Here is a 20,598-nt window from a genome sequence, read left to right as displayed (position 1 = left end):
GAATTAATAGAAATAATAGATTATTTTTAATACATTTTTTTCAAACATTAGATCACAAGGTTTGTCTACTTCAAGTTTGTTATTAGATTTTTTCGTTTGAATAATTATTTGAAAATAACATTTTGCAAATTAAAATAATATACTTTCATTTTTATTAAAAAAAAAAAAAATCGTGACGCAATTTGTTATTTTACGATTTCATCTTTACTTTCACTTTCTTCATTAATTGTATCGTGTTGCTAATTAGGTCATCTCAATCCCTGCATAACACTTGCTCTTTTATTTATTTATTATATATATATATATTATTTTACACATGTATCTATATACTCTTTCCTAAGTGTGAAGGCTTTGACCTATAAATATAGGTGTGTATGTCAAATTAGTGTGCATATCAAGTGATGGGATATCGCTGTTTGGGGCATTCGGGTTCGATTTCAGATGAGTGCATATTTGTAGGATAATATATACTCCATTCATTCCATATTTATTTATCAATTTGTTTTTTTTTACGGAATTTTAGAAATAGTATTGTATAATATAAATTAAATGACATTTGTGTAATATAGTGTAAATTTAAAAAGTATTTGTAAAGTTATGTAAATAATACAATTACTAAAAAAAATGAATATATTGTTAAGGAACAGACCAAAATAAATAAATAAATAAATTGGTAAAGAACGGAGAAAATATAAATTTGTTTACTAGCTTTACGATTCCATATAGAAAAAATGATACACTCTCCGTCATCAAAATAAATGTTCATTAGATACGGCAAGTATTTTTAAAAATAAAATAAAATAGGTAAAGATAAAATATATTCTTTTTAGAATAAAGAAAAGCATGAAAATTATAGTATTTTTTTACTAAAAATTAAAATGAAAATAAATTTCAATTACAACAAAACAAGAAAAATAAAAATAAATTTGAACAATACTTCATACGTCCCATAACTATGTATCCATTTGTTTTTTGCACGGAATTTTAGAAATATTAGTATTATATTGGAATGTAGTAGGAATAAAGTGGAAATGACTAAAATAATCTTATTAGTATTGTGTGATATAAAGGTAATGGCATTTGTGTAATATATTGTAAGTTGTAAGGGTATTTGTAATGTTGGGTACATAGTACCATTACTAAAAAGGAAATTGATACTTTGTAATGGGACAGACTAAAATGAAAAAATGGATAGTTTGTTATGAGACGGATGGAGTATTTCTTTGGTCCTATTAAATTAATCCAATTTTCTTATTTTAACAATCTAACGAAATTAGTCCTATTTTCTAATAAAGAAATAATTAGTATGAAATTAGTAATATATTTTCCAAAAAATCATTTAATATGACATCCTAATATAAAAATTAAAAAAAAAAAAAAAAATTGCAACGGAACCAGAAGATGATTGTTTCTTCGCAAATTTCATAAAAAAAAACTTCGTGCAACTTATGTTCATTTTCTTATGGTACGATTCTTCATAATTATTTTTAAAATACAATATATATATATACATATTAATACAAGATATATACTCCCTCCGTCCCATATACCGTGTCTGCTACACTGTATACACGGTATTTTATGAGGGGTGTAATTAGTAGATAATTAAGAATGTATTAGTGAAAATAATTATCCGATAATATAAATAATTATAAATTAAGATTAAGATAGCTAATTAGTTTAATTAAAATTTTTAAAAAATAATAAAATTAAAAAGTTTAAAATAGAATAAAGTGCGTAATCATTTTCCAAAAAAAGAAAGTGATATGGTATGTGGAACGGACAGAAACGGCAACGTGGACATGATATGTGGGACGGAGGGGAGGGAGTAATATATAATTGTCTAATCACAAAAAAGTTAATAATTTAATATTAAAGATTATTTTTTATATGATCGACATAATTTCTATAATTAATATAAAATAACACATTAATTAAAAAACACAAAGATGAACAAGCACTTAACTCCCTCGCCAAAAGAAAACCCAACAAAAAGTGTGATATCTCAGTCACAAATTAGTTACGATGGAATTCTCAACGTCCTAGGTATGTAATTTTTTTTTGTAGTGCATAATCTCGTTTTAATTATTACTATCTCCGTCCCACATACCATATCTGCTACACTGTAGACACGGTATTTTAGGAGGGATGTAATTAGTAGATAAATAAGAATGTATTAGTGACAATAATTATCTTATAATATAAATAATTATAAATTAAGATTAAGATAACTAATTAGTTTAATTAAAAAAATTAAAAAGTTTGATAAAGAAATTAAAGTGTGTAAAGATTTTCCAAAAAATAAAAGTGACATGGTATGTGGGACAGACAGAAACGGCAACGTACACATGGTATTTGAGACGGAGGGAGTACTATTATTTTGTAATTTATTATAAATTTCTTTGAAATAATAGTATCAAAATAAATATTTAAATCAAAACTCAAATCAATAAGCATTATTAATATATATATATCACTCAATTTATGATTATACTAACATATTCAATCAAAATTTGTCATGTTTTCAGAAAGAAAAAGAAATTGTCAAGAATTGATTCCTCCTTATAATCTAAAACAGAATCAATATTAATACAAAAACTATGATTTTGATAAAAAGAAATCTTAAATTTCAATCTAAAATTAATCAGTATTAGGAGGTTTTCACGGGAGTATTCATATTACATTATTTTTAATGTAAAATATATTTAACAATTTTTTTATATAAATAAATATATTTTTATTAATATATTAATAATAATTCTACACTATATAATCATCATTTTCACTACGACTTAGCATCTTCGTTCATGCGTCATGCGTGAGAAATATCATCAAACAATTGCTTTTAATCCTCGAATTTCAGAAATTAATTTTTTGCAACAAATGGATTACCAAGCTATGGGATTCGTCGTGGCAATCCTTGTATGCGCAGCGTGGGCGGCCGCGATCCGCCGCCGCCGGAAAAACCTCCCGCCAGGTCCACGGCGGTGGCCGGTGTTCGGTAACATATTCCAGATGATCAGCGGCGCCTCGGCGCCGCACCGATTGCTAGCCGAGCTGGCCAAACAGCACGGAGCCGTGATGACAATCCAGCTCGGCTCGATGACCACAGTAGTCGTCTCGTCGAGCCAGGCGGCTCGAGCCATGTTCAAGAGCCACGACGCCGTTTTAGCCGGACGGAAAATCTACGACTCGCTGAAGGGCGACGTGAGCCACGACGGCTCGCTCATAGTCGCCCAGTACGGCCCGCGGTGGCGCACGCTGCGGCGGCTCTGCGCCGCCGAGTTCTTCTCAGCGGCTCGGCTCGACGCCATGCGCCACGTCAGGGCGGCGTGTGTGGACGAGGTTGTGGAACATGTAAAGGCGGCGGCGGCCGGAGACGCCGCCGTCGATTTCGGAAAATTGTTTTTCGTGATGGCGTTTAACCTGATCGGAAACCTAGTTTTTTCCCGGAATCTTGTCGATCCGGCGTCGGAAAGAGGGGCCAAGTTCTTCTACCACGCCGGAAAAACGATGGAGTGGGCAGGGAAGCCGAATTTTGCTGATTACTGGGGATGTCTGAAATGGTTCGATTTTCAGAGGATCAGAAGAACAACTCAGTTCCACGTGAAACAAGCTTTCGACGTCGCCGGAGAGTTTCTCCGGGAAAGAATGGAAGATTCTGGAAGGTCCCAGAAGGATTACCTTGACGTGTTGTTGGAGTACCGTGGAGATGTTCTAGAAGGTTCCACCATCAACGTGATCGTCTTCGTGAGTTTCCTTCCATTTATATATGTATAGGGAACGGTTACTCTGCTCATATATAAAATTAATAGTAATAAATACAGAAAAATACGATATAGGCAGACAACACAATTTTATAAAGCAGACAGAATATGAATTATGTTACTTTGGCCTTAAAAAACAATAGTATGATCAAATTTTTTGGGGAAAAATTGTTGATAACTCACTTGTCTAAATATTGCATAATTTTGCGTAAAATTATTTTGTAATTTCAAAAGTCAACATAGATCCTCACTTTTTAAGTTAAAAATTATATACAGCCTCTTATACTTTAAAAAATATTGAATAAAATTTTATTTTACAAAAGATATTTGATTCAAAGTTTTTTAAAATATATAGAAATTTCATGCAATTTTTAAAGAATGAGAATTTTGAAACAAAGAAGTTTTGAGCAATTTTATCCACTTTTTTTAATAATGTAATCTTTTATTATTATTATTATCTTTTTTTTGCTTTTTATATTTTTTGGCAGGAAATGTTCACGGCGGGGACGGACACGACGACGAGCACGTTAGAGTGGGCGATGACGGAGCTCCTCCGTTCGCCAGCGGCGCTGGCGAAAGTCCAATCGGAGCTACGATCGGCGATCGGCTCCGGCGAGAAGGTGACGGAAGGCGACCTGGAGAATCTGCCGTATCTAAAAGCAGTGATCAAGGAGACTCTCCGGCTCCACCCGCCGCTGCCATTTCTGGTTCCCCGCCAGGCGATGGAGCCGTGCAAATTTGAGGGGTTCCATATTCCGGCGGGGACTCAGATTCTGGTGAATGTGTGGGCCATAGGGCGGGACCCGGAGACCTGGAGAGATCCCCTGGAATTCCGGCCGGAGAGGTTTCTGGACGCCACGGCGGCGGATTACAAGGGGAAGCATTTCGAGTTCTTGCCGTTCGGGGCGGGCCGGCGGATCTGCCCGGCGGTTCCGCTTTCCGACCGGGTTCTGCCGCTGGCGCTCGGGTCGGTTCTCCACCGGTTCGATTGGCGGCCGGCGGCGGAAATTGATATGAGGGAGAGAATGGGAATTACGCTAAGGAAAGCTGAGTCACTCAAGGCTGTACCTTCTGCTTATGTTTGAGGTTGAACTGTGTTTTTATATAATGGGCTTTTTCGAAGTGATTAAATTAGGCCCATGATGAAAAATAGAATGGGCCTTTTAGGCATGGGAGAATGTATTGTGTGTTTTTCACCGTGTCAAAATATTATACAAATACAAATAAAACACACTTTGTATGTTTTCTTTGAAATTTTTTTGCCAAGTTTTCACTGTTCATCGTTTTTTTTTTAGATCAAATTTATTTTTATTTTTTATATTATATTAAAATAAGTTTTACGTTCAAAACATCACATCGCACCACACCTATCTATATCACATCATACAATTCAAATTTAAAATTTTTACTAAATATCAAATCTAAACAAACACGTCATTTTTCTTGTCGGATCAAGTTTGCAGGTTACTAAGTTCGGCTGAAGATTTATCCAAAACACACTCGGCGAATAGGAGTTATAGATTCCCACGTTATCACAAAAATAAAAAAATAAAAAATAAATAACGTTTATAAAAAAAAATGACTTAATAGTGTGTGATGAACTGATAACAATAAAGTCATAGTTCAAACATTGGATGTGTTTAAATTTTGGATTTTGTCGGACCTAATTTGCTAGGTCATAAAAAAACTATATATTTTAAATTATTTTAAATAAAATCTAATTGGACCAATTCAATGATTGTTAATTGTTATGACAGGGATCTAAATTTTATTTTAATCAATTTTAATGCATTATTTTATTTTGGACTTAAAATAATTGTTATTATTGTTTTTTTTTTTTTTTTAATTTTATCATGTTCTTGTTTTATTATATACAATTACTTGTATCCTACACCAATTACAATTCTTCACATATTGACATGATACAATTTTTGTAAAAATAAAATTACCAATATTTCAAAATAATAATAATAATACAGTTTCACTTTTGTAAATTTATATTTATATATTAAAAAGATTGTATATACTATCTAATTCTTTTAAAGGCCCATTAATTGTTTGAATTTAATTGAGTAGACTAACTACATACGTATTCTAGAAATAGTTTACTTTCCAATAATACAGCGACATATACTTGTACATCATTTTTGACTAATAGAGTACATCGATATATAATTCATTAATTAAAGTGGGCCAAAATCGAAGACTTTCTTCTGGTTAGTTAGAATCGATATGGATCAATTGTGTTTGTTTGGGGGATTGAATTTTCAATCCACTAGTAGTCCTATTTTTTTTTTCTCAAAAAATATTAAATCAAACACATATTTTTTATTTTTTATATTATAATAAAAATTAATTCTACATTCAAAACATCAAAGTCAACACCTGTTTATATCACATCATACAACTATTCAAATTCAAAATTTTTACTATTCAAATCTCAATTCAAAACCCAAACCCTCAAACAAAATATAATTTTGTTAGTGTTAGATTTAATCATTCAAGTCGGTCCAACTATCCAAATCGACCCACCCAAATGGATAAAATAATTAATGTTCTCCGACTTGAGACCAATCAATGATAGATTAGAATAAAGACAGCCAAAAAAAAAAAATTGCAGATATAAGGAAATAAAAGTGTGTTCTTTTAACCAAAAATATATATATATACAAGTTTTTTTTTTTAAATATTAATATATTATATATTAGTTAATTTTATATTTTTTTACACGATTCTTCATGTTTTAAAGCAAAAAATTTTCCTTCAAATAATTTTATAAAACAAATACACCCTAAGAAGTCAATCTAGGTCGATCATGAATGATGAAACGTGACAATTATAGTGGGAAATGGTGGAATTATTTGTAATTAACAAGTCATTCAATAGTACAATCAAAGATAATGAAAGTTACGAATATTATTGAAGATGTGATCGTTTGCGGATTTGAATTTTAAATACTAAAATTTTGAATTTACATAATTATTTGATGTAATATAAATAAGAATTAATATGATATTTTGAATGTCAAATTAATTTTTAATGTAATACTCTCTCTCTGTCTCGTAATTAGATATTCATTTGTTTTTGCGCGTAATTTTAAAAGTATTAGGTCTTCTCCAACCCAAATGCAGTGGGTTGTGCCAAAAATAGGAGAGGGGGTCCAACCTACCCCAAATCCCCCCTATTTATGCAATTTTGTACAGTGTTAACACTGCCTCCATTCCAAAAATGGAGTGGAGTTTTTGTAGTATTTTGTGGTATTTGATGTATTTTTGTTATTTTTTTTTTGTATGTATTGTGTAATTTTTATTTTTTTTAAAAGAATGATATATAATTTTATATTTTAAAAAGTTATATATAATTTTATTTTCTTTTTGAAAAATAATATACAATTTTAATTTTTAAAAGTGATATATAATTTTATTTTTTAAAAAAGTGATATAATTTTATTATTTTAAAAGTGATGCATAATTTTATTTTATTTTTAAAATTATTTTATTTGTAATAGTTATTAATTATAAATGTTAGTTTTTATATATGTAAATTTTTAAAAAATATATAAATTATATAGGTATGGATTATAATATATAAAATAAATTAAAGTTGGGATGTAATTTATAAATATGAAAAGGTATATAAAGAAAAATATATAGATAATATACTTTTTAGAGTGAAAATTGAAGTTTATGATTGGAGTAAAATCACTGTAGATCAACTGCATTTTTACTTAGCTACTGAAAAAATAGAGTGAAGGATTGGAGATGGCCTCAGTACTCCCTCTGTTCAAGCAAGAAGTATACATATTTACCTTTGGCGCAAGAATTTAAAAAATAATAGTATTTTAATTAAAATAGATAGGTAAAAATAGTGTAATGAAATTTTTGTCTTTACTTTTTGGTATAAAAGTAACGATGTGATGTAAAGTATTGGTATTTGTGAAAAAATGAGGTACTTAATGAAATTGTTATTTTGTAATTGGACGTCCCAAAATAAAAATATGTATACTTTGTAGCTGGACGGATAGAGTATTATATTGAGATATAGTATGAATAAAATAGAAATGATTAAAATAACATTATTAGTATGTGTGATATAAAAGTAATGGCATTTGAGTAATATATTGTAAATTGTAAGGGTATTTGTAATGTTAGATAGATAGTATAGTTACTAGAAAAAAGAAATTGATACTTTATTATGTGACGAACTAAAATAAAAAAAAAATGAATATTTTGTTATGGGACGGAGGAAATTAAAATTTATAAATAATAAAAATCTAATAAAACTTTTGAAATCAAAAGTTATATACAAAAGAAAAAAAAAATGTAGCATTTGGACGAGTAAGAACAACCAACCATTCATCCAAAGTTTATATTATCCGTAAGAGAAGATCCGTAAGAGAAGGTTTGGTGGTGTGGGGGTGGACTCGTGACCGTGAGGTTATGAGTTTAAACTCCGATGCATTCAGGTTTTTTCTGTCACGTATGCTTTATCTAATATGACTTGTCTTTATTGTCCTTTTGTTTGATTTAGGGTGTGTTTGTTTGGGGATTTGGATTTTGAGTTAAAATTTGAATAGTAAAAAAATTGAATTGTAATAGTTGTATGAACTAATATAAATAGGTGTTAATTTGATGTTTTAAATGTAAATTAAATATTTAGTATTATATAAAAAAATGGTGTTTGATTTGAAATTAAGGGGGTGTTTGTCAAATAGCTATTGATAGCTTTTAGCTTATTGAACAACTTTTAACTGCTTACCAGTCAAAAAAGTTGATTTAGGTGTTTAGTAAATTAGCTTTTTGGACCCCAAAAAGCTGATTTCTGAAAAGCTAACTTACCCAGCATTTTGAAATAGTTTTTTCTGTAAAAAATTTTTTATTCCTTATATGCCCTTAAAAATTTATTATGCATTTTACACAAATAAATATATTTTGATTATTTATTAATTATATTAGAATATTTTATTATATTATAATTTTACTTTTATAAATTTAAAATAATTACTTTTTATATAAAAATTATTTTAATTATAAAATATATAAATTTATTAAAAGCAACATAAAATAGAAAATATAAATATTAATAATTTATTTTTATATTAAAATTACATTTTATAAATTTTATACTAAAAATAAATTAAATAAATTAAATTTATTAAAAATTATAAATATAATGAATTAATCGATAACTAACATAATAAATATATATACGGAAAATTTATTATTTTATATTTTACATCATTTTCAATAGAAAAAAATTATTTATATATTTTAATAAAAATATATTATTTTTTAAATCTAATTGTAATAAAAATAAATACGTTTATAACACTTTTACAATTTTCAATAACTAATAACAAAAAATTTTAAACATTCTAAACTTAAAAGAACATAATTGAATATATTAGAAACAAAAATAAAATAGAAATGTCCTCAATTGTCATTTTACGTATAAACAACTAATATCAAACAGTTGTTTTACAAAACATTTTAATACAAACAACTAATCGAATCAACTAGTCAAACAAGCTAATTGAATCAGCTAACAGCTATCAGCTAATTTAATCAGCTAACGGCTATCAGTTAATTGTCAAACACGACCTAAGTTCTTTGATATTGCAACTAAGGCTTTCTTCAAGCGGAGTTTTTGTAATATTTTATAGTGTTTTGTGTATTTTTGTTATATTTGGATATATTGTGTAATTTTTATTTTTTTAAAATGATGATATATAATTTTATATATTAAAAAGTTATATGTAATTTTATTTTATTTTTGTGAAAAAATATACAGTATATAATTTTATTTTTTTTTTAAATGATGTATAATTTTATTTTTTAAAAATTATTTTATTTGTAATAGTTATTAATTATAAATGTTAATTTTTATATATATGTAAATTTTATAAAAATATAAATTATACAGGTATGGATTATATTATATAAAATAAATTAAAATTGAGGTTCTTTCCTATTCCTATCGAGCAGCAGGGTTCTTAGATATAGATAATATACTTTTAGAGTAAAAATTTAAGTTTACGGTGGAAATAAAATTACCTATTGCAAAAATTTAAGTGTGATTCACGATGGAACTAAAAATAAATTCTTTGCCCCCAAAAATATCGTTTCACTCGAAAAAAATAACAAAAACACATTGAGAAAGTATACTTAGAAACTTGCACCAAGTATAAATTCTTATCCAACCATCAACCCCAGAAACATCCCAAATCCAACCAAGTTTTGTACAATCTCAACTTCAAATCAAATTTCTGGGAAAATCAGTAAAAAGGTTCATTTAAATGAAGGCTATAAGACAGTAATGATTTTAAATGTACCTTTTCAAACTTGATCATCTTGCAGAGCTTAGAGGATCCTTCAATGGCGTCCAGTCAGTTCCCCTGCCAAATTTCGAGAGATAATTAAGCCCCATCAGAAGCTCGACAATCGCGGCTTCGGTCTCCGCTTGGTTCGCAAAGAATAGCGTCTGAACAAGCAAAACATTCGAGCGGAAAACCAATCTTTGCCTCTCGAAATTGCGCTCCGATTGCCATTTCACCATGTTATGCGCGAGAGGCGACAGCCATTCGAGTATATTACCGATCGCTAAGCTCCAGTCGGCTGCCAAAGCAGCGTCGTGAGCGGACGAAGCCGGAGTTCGGGAGAACGTCTTCAGCTTTGCCCTCAGAGAGCTCTTGATCGTCGCCGGTAACATATTGTAAAGATCCTCTCTTGCGTCGGTGCTGATCAGGTGAGGCGACTGCGCTAACTTCTCGATCAATATGATAATGTTCGCAAAATGGAGCGCCAAAGCTGAGAATCCGAGCGTCGAGGGCGAAGCATCAATTATCGAGCGTTTCGAGTTCATGAACGACGACACTTTTCTAGCTTTCGAAGTGTTGCTCTCGACGACGACGGGAGAAAATGATCGGGGCTGAAGATGCGATTTTATCCTCTTCGACTTGTGCTTACCGACGCCCAAGCCAAGATTCGAGAGCGACCTCCCTAAAGGAACCGAGAATCGAAAAGATTTCACTTCTGAAGGATAAATTGACGCCCTCATGGAATTACTACGAACAAGACATTCGCCGTTGATCTGCTCATAATCATTGCCTCCCGAAGCATTTCCAATCTGCTCGATGCCAAAACCAGACTTGACCCTGTCAATAATGGTGAAAATCGATTTGAGAAGTAGCTGGACAATGTAGTCGAAGCTTCTGCCCCATGGAGACATGTCCCGGAGATTCTTCACCTCCTGGCGCTGCCGCAATACCTTCCTCTGAAACTCGAGTATCTTCACCGGGCTCGAATCTGCACTACCTCCGCCTCGAATTCGCCTAAAACTCTGCTCGAGCTCTGCCAACACTTCAATTTCTTGAAATAATTGCTCGGTTGTCGCGACAAATCCCTCCATTTTCTTCACTTTCTTCTCCATCTTCTTCGGCCGGTACTTCCATCCACACCATTTTGGATCAATCTCATCCACATTGTCGAAAACTAGCTCAAGATTATGGTATCTCGAATCACTGCACTTCTTCCCCAGAATAACCACGGATTTCACCACACTTTTCACGTTCTCGATTATCTCCGCAAGAGCAAGATCCATAAGGTAGTTGTCATCCTCAGATACAAGCCTATGGATTCCAATTGAGTTTGAAATTTCCTCTCTCAACCTAACCATCTGACCATAAGCTAAACACTGCCACAAGCTAACCATTTTTGACATCAATCTTGATACTTCAAATGCCAAAATTCCTAACACAGGTCTCTCAATTTCCCAAGGCATACTTCTCAATGAACTTTTCCATATGTTACCAAACCACTTCTCCGTCACAGCTTCTCCCACCATCTCTCGAACTTTACGGATATCAGTCTAGAGTCCAAACCCTAAATCAAAATTTCATTTACCATAAGCTGGCTGATTTGACTAAACTGTTACACAATTAGCCTGAGGAACTAATTCAATACACCTTCTGATCTAAATTTCAGATTCATTCTCCACTATCCAGTATAATTTTCCCAAATTAATCAAATCAGGCGAAGCACAAACAGAAAAGCTTCACAAATCAAGCAGGTAGCAAACACGCTGTTCTTCTCCAACACAATCCGCCAACAAAACAGACCGGAACATGAAAAAATAATTCCTCAATTTACCGGAACAATGCGGAACATATATATATGAACTCGAAAACTCACCATTTGTTCGAGCAACAGCGGTCAGCAATACACCTCTGGAGCAACATCTTGCTGTCTAGGGTCCAAATAATTGCGCGAGGATAAGGAATCGTGGACGAATCAGGCAATCAATTTGGGCGAAAATAATGATTCGAAGAGGTGAAGACGAACAGTGAGTGAGGTCAGGCAGAATGAAAGAAAAAATAAAAATAAAAATGAAAATGAAATTGGAGATGAGATAATTATTTTGGGAAAGTTGGGCGCGCAGATTGCTAATGTGCGCACCGCCAGCGTAAATTAGAATTGACTGTTTTGACCGCAGGAACTTACAAACCTGCGCTGTGAACTGAGAATAAAAAAAAACACTTACTGCGCTGTTACGGCGTCGTTTGGTGGCCCTCGGACACGTGCTCTCTTTCAGTTCGTTTTAATTTTAATTTAGCTTTTAAAATGTTTCTCTCACATATCTTAGAATATTTTGTGTTTGAACGAGAATGATTAGGATCTTAATTAAGGCTAATGTGAGAACCAATGAAATTATCATTATTATTTATTTATTTTTGTTTGTCTCACGAGATAATAATAAAAATAATTATATATTAATAATAAAATATTTTAAATTTTTATAATATATTGGTATGTATAATTAATTTGTATTTAAAGTACAAGTAACAAAAATATTAAAATTATTTTAGAAAACAGAATAATAAAAAAAATATTAGTATTATTTATTTATTTACTTATAAAAAATGAGATGTTCTGAAGGAGTACGTGGTAGTATTATTTGTTATATCTTATGTATATATTAACATATTTTTATTTTCAAATCAATTATAATAAGTTGTAGGTAAATTATTGTCGTATATTACTCTTTTCGTCAACCAAGAGATATTTTCTTTTCAATTTACAAAAGAAACATCCTAAGTTTGGCTGGACCAAAAAATATTATTTATGTATAATATTTTATTATGTTAAAAGTTTATACCTAATATAACAATATTTATATTATATTACCAAATATTTGATTGTGTAACATTTTAAATCTATTTTAAAATATCATCATTTTTGGTGTGTTCATTTGATGATGTTCTTTTAAGTTTTTATTTAAATAATTATTTAAATATGATATATTTATAAGAAGAAACAACTAAATTAATTGCCAAATCACATTATACAATCTAATCCATCTTTTCTTCTGTTCTCTTAAAAAATATTTTTTTCATCAGACATAATTTCTTCATTTTTTTTTATTTTCCTATGTCTTATATAATGTATCATTTTTTAAAAATATATATATATAAGTATACATTTTAATCATATTTTAAAATTCATAATTTATAAATTTTAATTCTAATTAAATTTAATTATTTTAATTTTAATTTATAATTATTAAATTTATTATTTATAATTATTTTTATTAATATATTTTTAATTATTTATTAATAATATAATACTTAAAATTCTGTGTTTCAACTAAAATAGATAAATTCACTGGGACATGAGAGTATAATAACTCATACTTATTTTTTAATTTGAGTTGCAGTAACATTTAAATAAAATTTGTAAAATATAATAAATGTATCTAAAATCAAATAAATTAAAATACAACAAACAAACCATAATTTTTTAAACATTACATTTAATATATATTAATTTTAAATATTATATGCAACTCAAAATTAATTACTGTCGTAATAATTCAACAATTAACACACCCTTAATTTGATGGGCCCAAAAGCCCAGTAGATTCATAGTGTAATTCTAGAAGGTCCAGGCCCTCAACACCGAATACATCTGGACCGTCCTTTTCCTCACGAACAGTCCAGATTTCGGGTTTAGGGGTCCTGACAACAATGTCCTAGAATCGCCTACGGTAGTGAAGCGACTGTCAGCCTCATCGTTATATCCGCCCAAAAATCCCTAAATCAGATAACCGCCATAGATTAGGTTACCTTATTGCATTTGAGAAGCACATTCGCCGTCAACGATGGCCGCCGCCACCGCCACCGCCGCGCTTGCCGTCACGAAGCTCATCGGCTGCTCTACTCCCAAGCTCAAGCAACCGTTTTCTCTCATTGCTCCGCACAGAAAGCCTTCCTCATTTGCGAGTCTCTCCCTCCGGAGCCGATTCTCCACCGTTCCTAAAATCTCCGCCGTCATCTCCGTCGGCGACAAGCTCCCCGACGCCGAGCTCTCGTATTTCGATTCATCGGACGAGCTGAAGACAATCACCGTCTCCGAATTGACCTCCAACAAAAAGGCGATTCTATTCGCCGTTCCCGGCGCATTCACCCCAACGTGCTCTCAGAAGCACCTCCCTGGATTCGTCGAGAAAGCTTCCGAATTGAAGGCGAAGGGCGTCGATTCAATTGCGTGTATTTCTGTCAACGACGCGTTCGTGATGAAGGCGTGGAAGGAGGATTTGAAAATTGGCGACGAGGTTTTGCTGTTGAGCGACGGAAATGGCAATTTCACGAAGGCGATCGGATGTGAGCTGGATTTGAGCGATAAGCCGGTGGGCCTTGGGGTGAGGTCGAGGAGGTACGCCATGTATGTGGTAGATGGAGTTGTTAAAATCCTGAATTTGGAAGAAGGCGGTGCATTCAACGTTAGCAGTGCTGAGGACATGCTCAAAGCGATTTGAGGTTTTTTGTCACTATCCCTTTCATTTACTCTACTTTTGAAATAATCTGGTCTTCTGTTGCGCTGACGCCATTATCATTCATGTTTAGCTTCAGTAGTACTCTGGTTTTGCTTCCAGCATTTGCTGATTACATGAAAATGGCACTATGATTTCCAATAAATTGGGAAATTTTAACCATAATTGTTGTTGGATGTGAATGTGATCTTGTGATAATTTCAATGTCATTATCATGTGATATGCTGATTACATGAAAATTTCACTATGATTTCAAATAGATTGGGAAGTTTTCACCACAATTGTTGTTGGATGCGATCTTGTGATAATTCTGAAGAGTCATTATCATGTCATTTGCTGATTACGTGAAAATGGCACTATGATTCGAAATAACTTGGGAGATTTCCACCACAATTGTTAATTTTGGATGCGATCTTGTGATGAAAATGGAGCAACGATTTCCAATACATTGGGAAATTAATTTTTGTTGTGGGATGTGATCTTGTGATAATGTAATGGGATGTTGTTGGCATGTGTAGTTGAGTAGCTGCTATAATTTGATTGAATTGTGAAATAAATACGATGGGTTTATATGTTGAGTTGAAGCTAAGCTTCATGGAATTGGAAGTATTATTATTGTAGGCAGGGGTCAATGAATTGTGAACAAGTGATGGATGGATACATGCTTGTTGTAGTGATAGGAATTGATCATTTGATTGAAATAGCAGTTTCGAAACTCGCTTTAAAATGATGAAAACGAATGGGTCGGTTCTTGATGGTGTGATTGAAATCCATTATTGTAGGGTTTGTTGAAGTTTGGATTGAGAATCAGAGTGTGGTGTGGCCTATGTTATGTATGGAGTGATGAGGTATTGAGCTTGTTGGTTGGTTTCTTAAATACTGTGCTGTTAGTGTATTTGTGCCGCCTCAGTGAGAGCGAGTAATTTGAGGATGTTGTTTGGACACATTTGGGGTTTCTTTATTTTATTATTATTATTATTATTATTATTATTAAATAACAGCGGAAAGAACAAGAATAAAATGGCACTACGTTTAAAAAACTTTTCACCTAATAACTAGGTTTGAAATCGTGACTTGACTTGAAAACCCGCATGAAGTAATAGTACTAGTATATATAATAAAAATTAGTTTTATTTTAGTTTATGTTAATAATAATAATTGATATTTTTTATTTTTGTATCATGTAAAAAATGACTATCTATATTAATTATATTCTTATTAGCGTATATATAAATTTTAATTGAATTTTCATCAACAATATCAAATCAATATTTTGTTGTTATATAATATATCAACATCAGTTATAAACTAGTAATTATAATCCAAAACTTGTTATTTTTATATTACCTTAGATAATTCCATCCCAATCTTATCTCACAAAACATCATATCTATTTATTAACTACTCTAAGAAAAACATGGGTGTCGAGAGAGAATCGACCGGCTTTACCACGGATCAACAGGACATGTCAAAGATATCAAAAGCAGTGAAAAAAAAAACACTAGGAATTAACAAAGAACTCACATCATTCATGACAAAATACTTGTTGGTTGGGGCAAACTTCTTTCAAGTAACACATCATCCAAAACATAGAACCACAGAGAAGAATTTACGGCGCAAACACTACCAAAATGCACAAGTTGGATAATGTCAAAGAAAACACCAGGTTACTCGACAGCTCTAAATTTGCAGCAAACTCTGACACAGCCACAGAAAACCATCCATCTACCATAAATAAAAAAACAGTAATTAGGCTTAGATAAATTTCGATACCTTCTGAGACATTATCTGTTCCTTAAAAATTGCTGTCTGGGCTCAGCAAGATGGCAGAAGAAGGCGCATCGACACTTTTAGTTTCCATGTTTGGCTTTGGTGTGAGAATCCAAAGCTTGGGCGGACCCAAATGATCTGGCAATCAAATAAATTGATTTTGTTACCAAATACCGTCAGATAAATCCTTTTTTTATATACTGCAAGATATACCTGTTGCAGCTCTTGCAAGAATGTGTTCCGGCAGATTTTGGAGTCTGCTGGTTTGGCTTGCTGGGAGCTGGAGCGGCTTTTCCGGCCAGCTTTGCAGGGTGAGGTGTAGCTACATGGGGTTCACCTTTCTTGCCATCTATAATGGTGGATGAAAATAGGAGTAAAGATTTAGATCGATAGGATAGCATCATAGTACAGCAGATTCAACAGTAAATAATTATGATAGTTTTTCTCTTTTTTTTGTTATCTACTAAACTTATGCATAGTCTATTTGTAGTAAATAACATTATCCGCTCGTAATTTTATTACTCTTTACACTTTAACAAATAATAACCAATTTTCTACTATTTTTTCTACTTATCAAATAAGAAGCCCGGTTGGAAGGAGTATATATATATGATAGAAGAAATAAAATCGGATATTGAAAATATAATTAGTTAATGACAGGAGTTACCGGGTTTTTGCTGAGCAGCTTTTGCCTTCTTGTTCGAAGGCGTTTTTGTGGGTGATTCTGCTGGACGCTTCTTGCTAGGTTCAACCTTTTTTTGACATAGGAAGAGTTCAAAATTAAAACCAATCACATTAGATTATTATCACTTGTGATCCAATGCATACCTTTTTTGGTGTCTCTTCATCGCTATCGGATTCGTCAGAGTCATCCGACTTGGGTAGTCCATCAGAGTCCTGTAAATGGTGAACAGAGAGATGCAAAAGTACGGACACAGGACATTTTGAGAAAACTGAAAACATATTTTTTTGAACAAGACTTAAATAATGACTTCTCTACACTTGCAGTTGGTTGATGTAGAGCTGTAAAGATGTTGAAATATATTTCTACGTTGTTAGGGATTATGGCATATAAAGCTGACACATGTATAATAAATTATTAATTGATTCGATCACAGTATTAATGCAGAAAATACAGAACAGAAATGAAAGGGAATTGAAAACAACACAAGTAACACAGGTGACGCATGTGGAAACAAAATAAGCCCCTGAAGACGTTGGATGTCAAAAGCAAGGGTGTGTTTGTTTTGTGTTTTGGTTTGGAGGTATAGGAAATTGTGTACATAATATAAAAATAATGAGTGTAATATATTAATTTTTTTGAAAAAATGTGTTGGAAAATTGTGTAAAAGAACACACCCCAATTTTTGACAGGATTTAGGGGTTTGTTTCATTGTAGGTTTCTACCTGGTCTCACAATACTATCGTTTTTTTAAGCCTCGAAACTATCAAATCAAACACCGAATTTCCATTTGAAATATTAAATAGAAAATTCCTTTTCCACTCAAAACATCACAAATACCTATTTCACATCACTGCAATTCATTTTCTACCATTTTAAACTCCCAAACCCACATCCTAGTATTTTCCTTTTATTATTTTATTCTGTTGTTTTTCCGAGTGAAATAGTTGTTGGATAGAGAGTTCTGAATGAAAATTTGATATATGATGTGATGTTTTTCAAGAGAAACAGAGAGATTGAGTAGTTAAATATAGGGATAAAAAAAAACACATTTAAACAAATCCTAAGGTAGTGAATCAGAAAAGTTCCATCGATTTCCAATCTCATTATGAAAAGTTCTATAAAACATGCTGCAATTCAAGAGAGCCGGGGTTACAGCACACTGCATGCATGCCTACAAGTTTTGGATTGAAGAAATGTACCCTAGCCAGAGCAAATGGGACTGTGACAGGCCACGGCAGAAGCCATTTACAACAATAGTAACTTGTATTGAATAAAAGTTACAAGCATCGTTAGGCATTTAATTTGGCAGTAAAAATGCCATTTACATCTCAAAGAGACTCATCACATAATAAATTCAAGAATGCACCACGTGGAAACTAATAAACAGTTGGCACAATTTAGCACATAATCAAATATTCTAACATCACAAAGAGACTCAATCACATAATAAATTCAAGAATGCACCGCGTGGAAACTAATAAACAGTTGGCACAATTTTGCACATAATATTCTATTTATTGTTCTTTATTCTTATGTTTGATCAGATATTATAACAAGCTAGAATGATTTTATGGACCCACAAAAAGCATTGCACAACAAAATTCCAACAGTTTAACATCGGAAAATAAATGCACACTAAAAACATTTGATCAAGTATACCTCAGAATCGTCTTCATCGTCATCATCGGTCATGTCATCATCGCTACTTTCATCATCCTCCTCAGGCTTCAAATCTTTCTTTGGCTCTGAGATTGTCACTTTAGGCTTGCCGCTACCAGACTCCTTTTTACTAGCAACAGCAGGTTTCCCAGCTTCAACAGGCTTATCTTGCTTAGAATTTGACTCAGGTTTCCCTACAACTTCAGATGCCATAACACATTTTTCAAAAAATTAGTCTAAACTTCAAGTCAAAGAGACAGAAAGGATATACCATTGTTTGCAATGTTTATTGGAAGCTCTTCTGAATCAGAATCGTCTGTATAAAACATATAAACAGAGGTCACTAAACAGCACACAAACATACAACATCTAAGGTAAGTAAATCATGTATGATATGATTTAAGTGGACAATCAATAATTACCAGATTCTCCCCCAGGCAAGTCCGTGGCAGCAAAATCCAAGCAAAGTTAAGGACCAGAATACATACAAGAAAATTACCGACCAGAGCATTCGAGTTGTCTAAATAAAGTATTCTCACAAATTGAGCGAGTATATTAAGGATATTCTTCTTCAAAGGGGTTGCTGGCCTTGTAACCATAGAAGTAGACACTTCCATTTTTCCAGTTGTGAGATATCTCAAAATCCCGATCAAAAACTAAGTCAAACTGCTGCTGAGGCAACTTCTCAGTGAAAAGTGTTCCAAGAACTAGTTTCTTATCATCAACAGTCACAAACAGGCATACAGATTCTTTTCCTCTTTCCTTTTTCAGTTCACCAAGAGATGCCTGCACAAATGGATACAAAATTGACAATACCTAAACTCAAACAAGCATGACACTGGTGAAAACAGATTGTTCGATGTACCTGAGAAAGATGCAAAACCATTCCATCACCTGGCGACACATTAAGAGGCTCTCCGCTTTTTACCTCAACACCTGGAGATGAGAGCGCAAATATTAGTCAGGCAACAGTGAAGGAACAACACATGCTACACAAAACGTAAACATAAATTCACAATAAACTCAACAATCTGCAACCGTTAACACAAAGCTAAATATAAAGAGGCAGGAACATGAGCTGGTACAGTATCTATCTATAAACACACATGTCTAGTTGAAAGCAGACTACAATCACAACCCTAAATCACCGAAAAAGATTCTCAGACAAATCCAGCAAGGCACCTCACAAACAAGGCACAAACAATCTAATAGAACATCGATTCGGTATTAAACCAACAAAATACGGAAATGAAGTACACAATTCCACCGAAGGAGGCCTCCGACCGGTAACTATGCCCCATTCACAAACAACCAAATCACACATCGCCTTCTGCTCAGTTTTTCCTCAGTTTTACAGAAAAACTGTACAGAACAGCATCCGCGAACGCAACATCGATGCAAAAATGTATCACCAACAGAAAAACACATTTTATAGAACAATTTTAAAAATTATAAACGAAAACAATATACGCGGAGAAGATCCAAAGCAACCATAACCATCAGTGTGATCCAGGAAACAGCAACTTACCCCAGAACTCCATGTATGAACTTTCGAAGGACCGAAATGGGGAGATTTCGAGAGAGTAGGGTTTATTGAGTGAAAATTGAAAGATCCAGAGAGCACAGAAATTAGAAGGGAACCGCTAGGGCTATATATATGTACACGTATATACAGAGACATGTATGTGCACGCGCGCGCGCGTGTATATAATGTACTGTACATATGTAGTAATAGCGAGTGCGTTCAAATTTTGGTACTATGAGTAACGCAGCTATTTTTGGGCTTTGGCCCAATTTGTTTTAGGCCCAAAGAACCTTCTAGGACCAAGTAGATGTTTGTTGTAGTTAGAAATTTGGGTTTGACTATCAAAATTAGTATAGTTAGGCCCA

The 20,598-nt window shown here is 32.5% G+C and overlaps 4 protein-coding genes across 9 annotated transcripts; 2 read left to right on the top strand and 2 right to left on the bottom strand.

Annotated features, from left to right (window-relative positions):
- The first annotated feature begins 2,804 nt into the window (after positions 1–2,804).
- On the top strand, positions 2,805–5,021 carry LOC127239593 (cytochrome P450 76A1-like). Its single transcript, XM_051257810.1, has 2 exons — positions 2,805–3,750; positions 4,256–5,021. The coding sequence occupies exons 1-2, from the start codon at positions 2,815–2,817 to the stop codon at positions 4,850–4,852; spliced, it is 1,533 nt and encodes a 510-aa protein (XP_051113767.1). The 5' UTR covers positions 2,805–2,814; the 3' UTR covers positions 4,853–5,021.
- Positions 5,022–9,928: 4,907 nt separating this feature from the next.
- On the bottom strand, positions 9,929–12,140 carry LOC127239990 (protein PSK SIMULATOR 1-like). 3 transcript variants are annotated; one of them, XM_051258401.1, is made up of 2 exons: positions 11,957–12,140; positions 9,929–11,851 (listed from the first exon to the last, which is right to left on the bottom strand). In XM_051258401.1, the coding sequence occupies exon 2, from the start codon at positions 11,607–11,609 to the stop codon at positions 10,113–10,115; it is 1,497 nt and encodes a 498-aa protein (XP_051114358.1). In that variant the 5' UTR covers positions 11,610–11,851; positions 11,957–12,140; the 3' UTR covers positions 9,929–10,112. The 3 variants fall into 3 exon arrangements, with proteins under 3 accessions (XP_051114358.1, XP_051114359.1, XP_051114360.1); XM_051258402.1 differs by having other exon boundaries at positions 9,929–11,846; XM_051258403.1 differs by having other exon boundaries at positions 9,929–11,647.
- Positions 12,141–13,827: 1,687 nt separating this feature from the next.
- Positions 13,828–17,499, top strand: LOC127239709 (peroxiredoxin-2E-1, chloroplastic-like). 3 transcript variants are annotated; one of them, XM_051257984.1, is made up of 2 exons: positions 13,828–14,580; positions 17,483–17,499. In XM_051257984.1, exon 1 carries the CDS (start codon positions 13,923–13,925, stop codon positions 14,577–14,579), a length of 657 nt encoding a protein of 218 aa, XP_051113941.1. In that variant the 5' UTR covers positions 13,828–13,922; the 3' UTR covers position 14,580; positions 17,483–17,499. The 3 variants fall into 3 exon arrangements, with proteins under 3 accessions (XP_051113941.1, XP_051113939.1, XP_051113940.1); XM_051257982.1 differs by lacking the exon at positions 17,483–17,499 and adding an exon at positions 15,377–15,539; XM_051257983.1 differs by lacking the exon at positions 17,483–17,499 and adding an exon at positions 14,855–15,221.
- LOC127239708 (histone deacetylase HDT1-like) lies at positions 16,082–20,369 on the bottom strand. Of its 2 annotated transcripts, none has more exons than XM_051257980.1 (10): positions 20,237–20,369; positions 19,574–19,644; positions 19,274–19,494; positions 19,131–19,153; positions 18,980–19,024; positions 18,709–18,908; positions 17,193–17,261; positions 17,032–17,116; positions 16,578–16,713; positions 16,082–16,502 (listed from the first exon to the last, which is right to left on the bottom strand). In XM_051257980.1, exons 1-10 carry the CDS (start codon positions 20,247–20,249, stop codon positions 16,445–16,447), a joined length of 921 nt encoding a protein of 306 aa, XP_051113937.1. In that variant the 5' UTR covers positions 20,250–20,369; the 3' UTR covers positions 16,082–16,444. The 2 variants fall into 2 exon arrangements, with proteins under 2 accessions (XP_051113937.1, XP_051113938.1); XM_051257981.1 differs by having other exon boundaries at positions 18,709–18,902.
- Positions 20,370–20,598: the final 229 nt, after the last annotated feature.

The sequence above is a fragment of the Andrographis paniculata genome, unplaced genomic scaffold, assembly GCF_009805555.1.
Source record: "Andrographis paniculata isolate CXL003 unplaced genomic scaffold, ASM980555v1 Contig78END, whole genome shotgun sequence".
NCBI classification, from domain to species: domain Eukaryota; kingdom Viridiplantae; phylum Streptophyta; class Magnoliopsida; order Lamiales; family Acanthaceae; genus Andrographis; species Andrographis paniculata.
The sequence above is the reverse complement of the archived record's forward strand: the minus strand, read 5'-3'. Positions and strand labels throughout refer to the sequence as shown.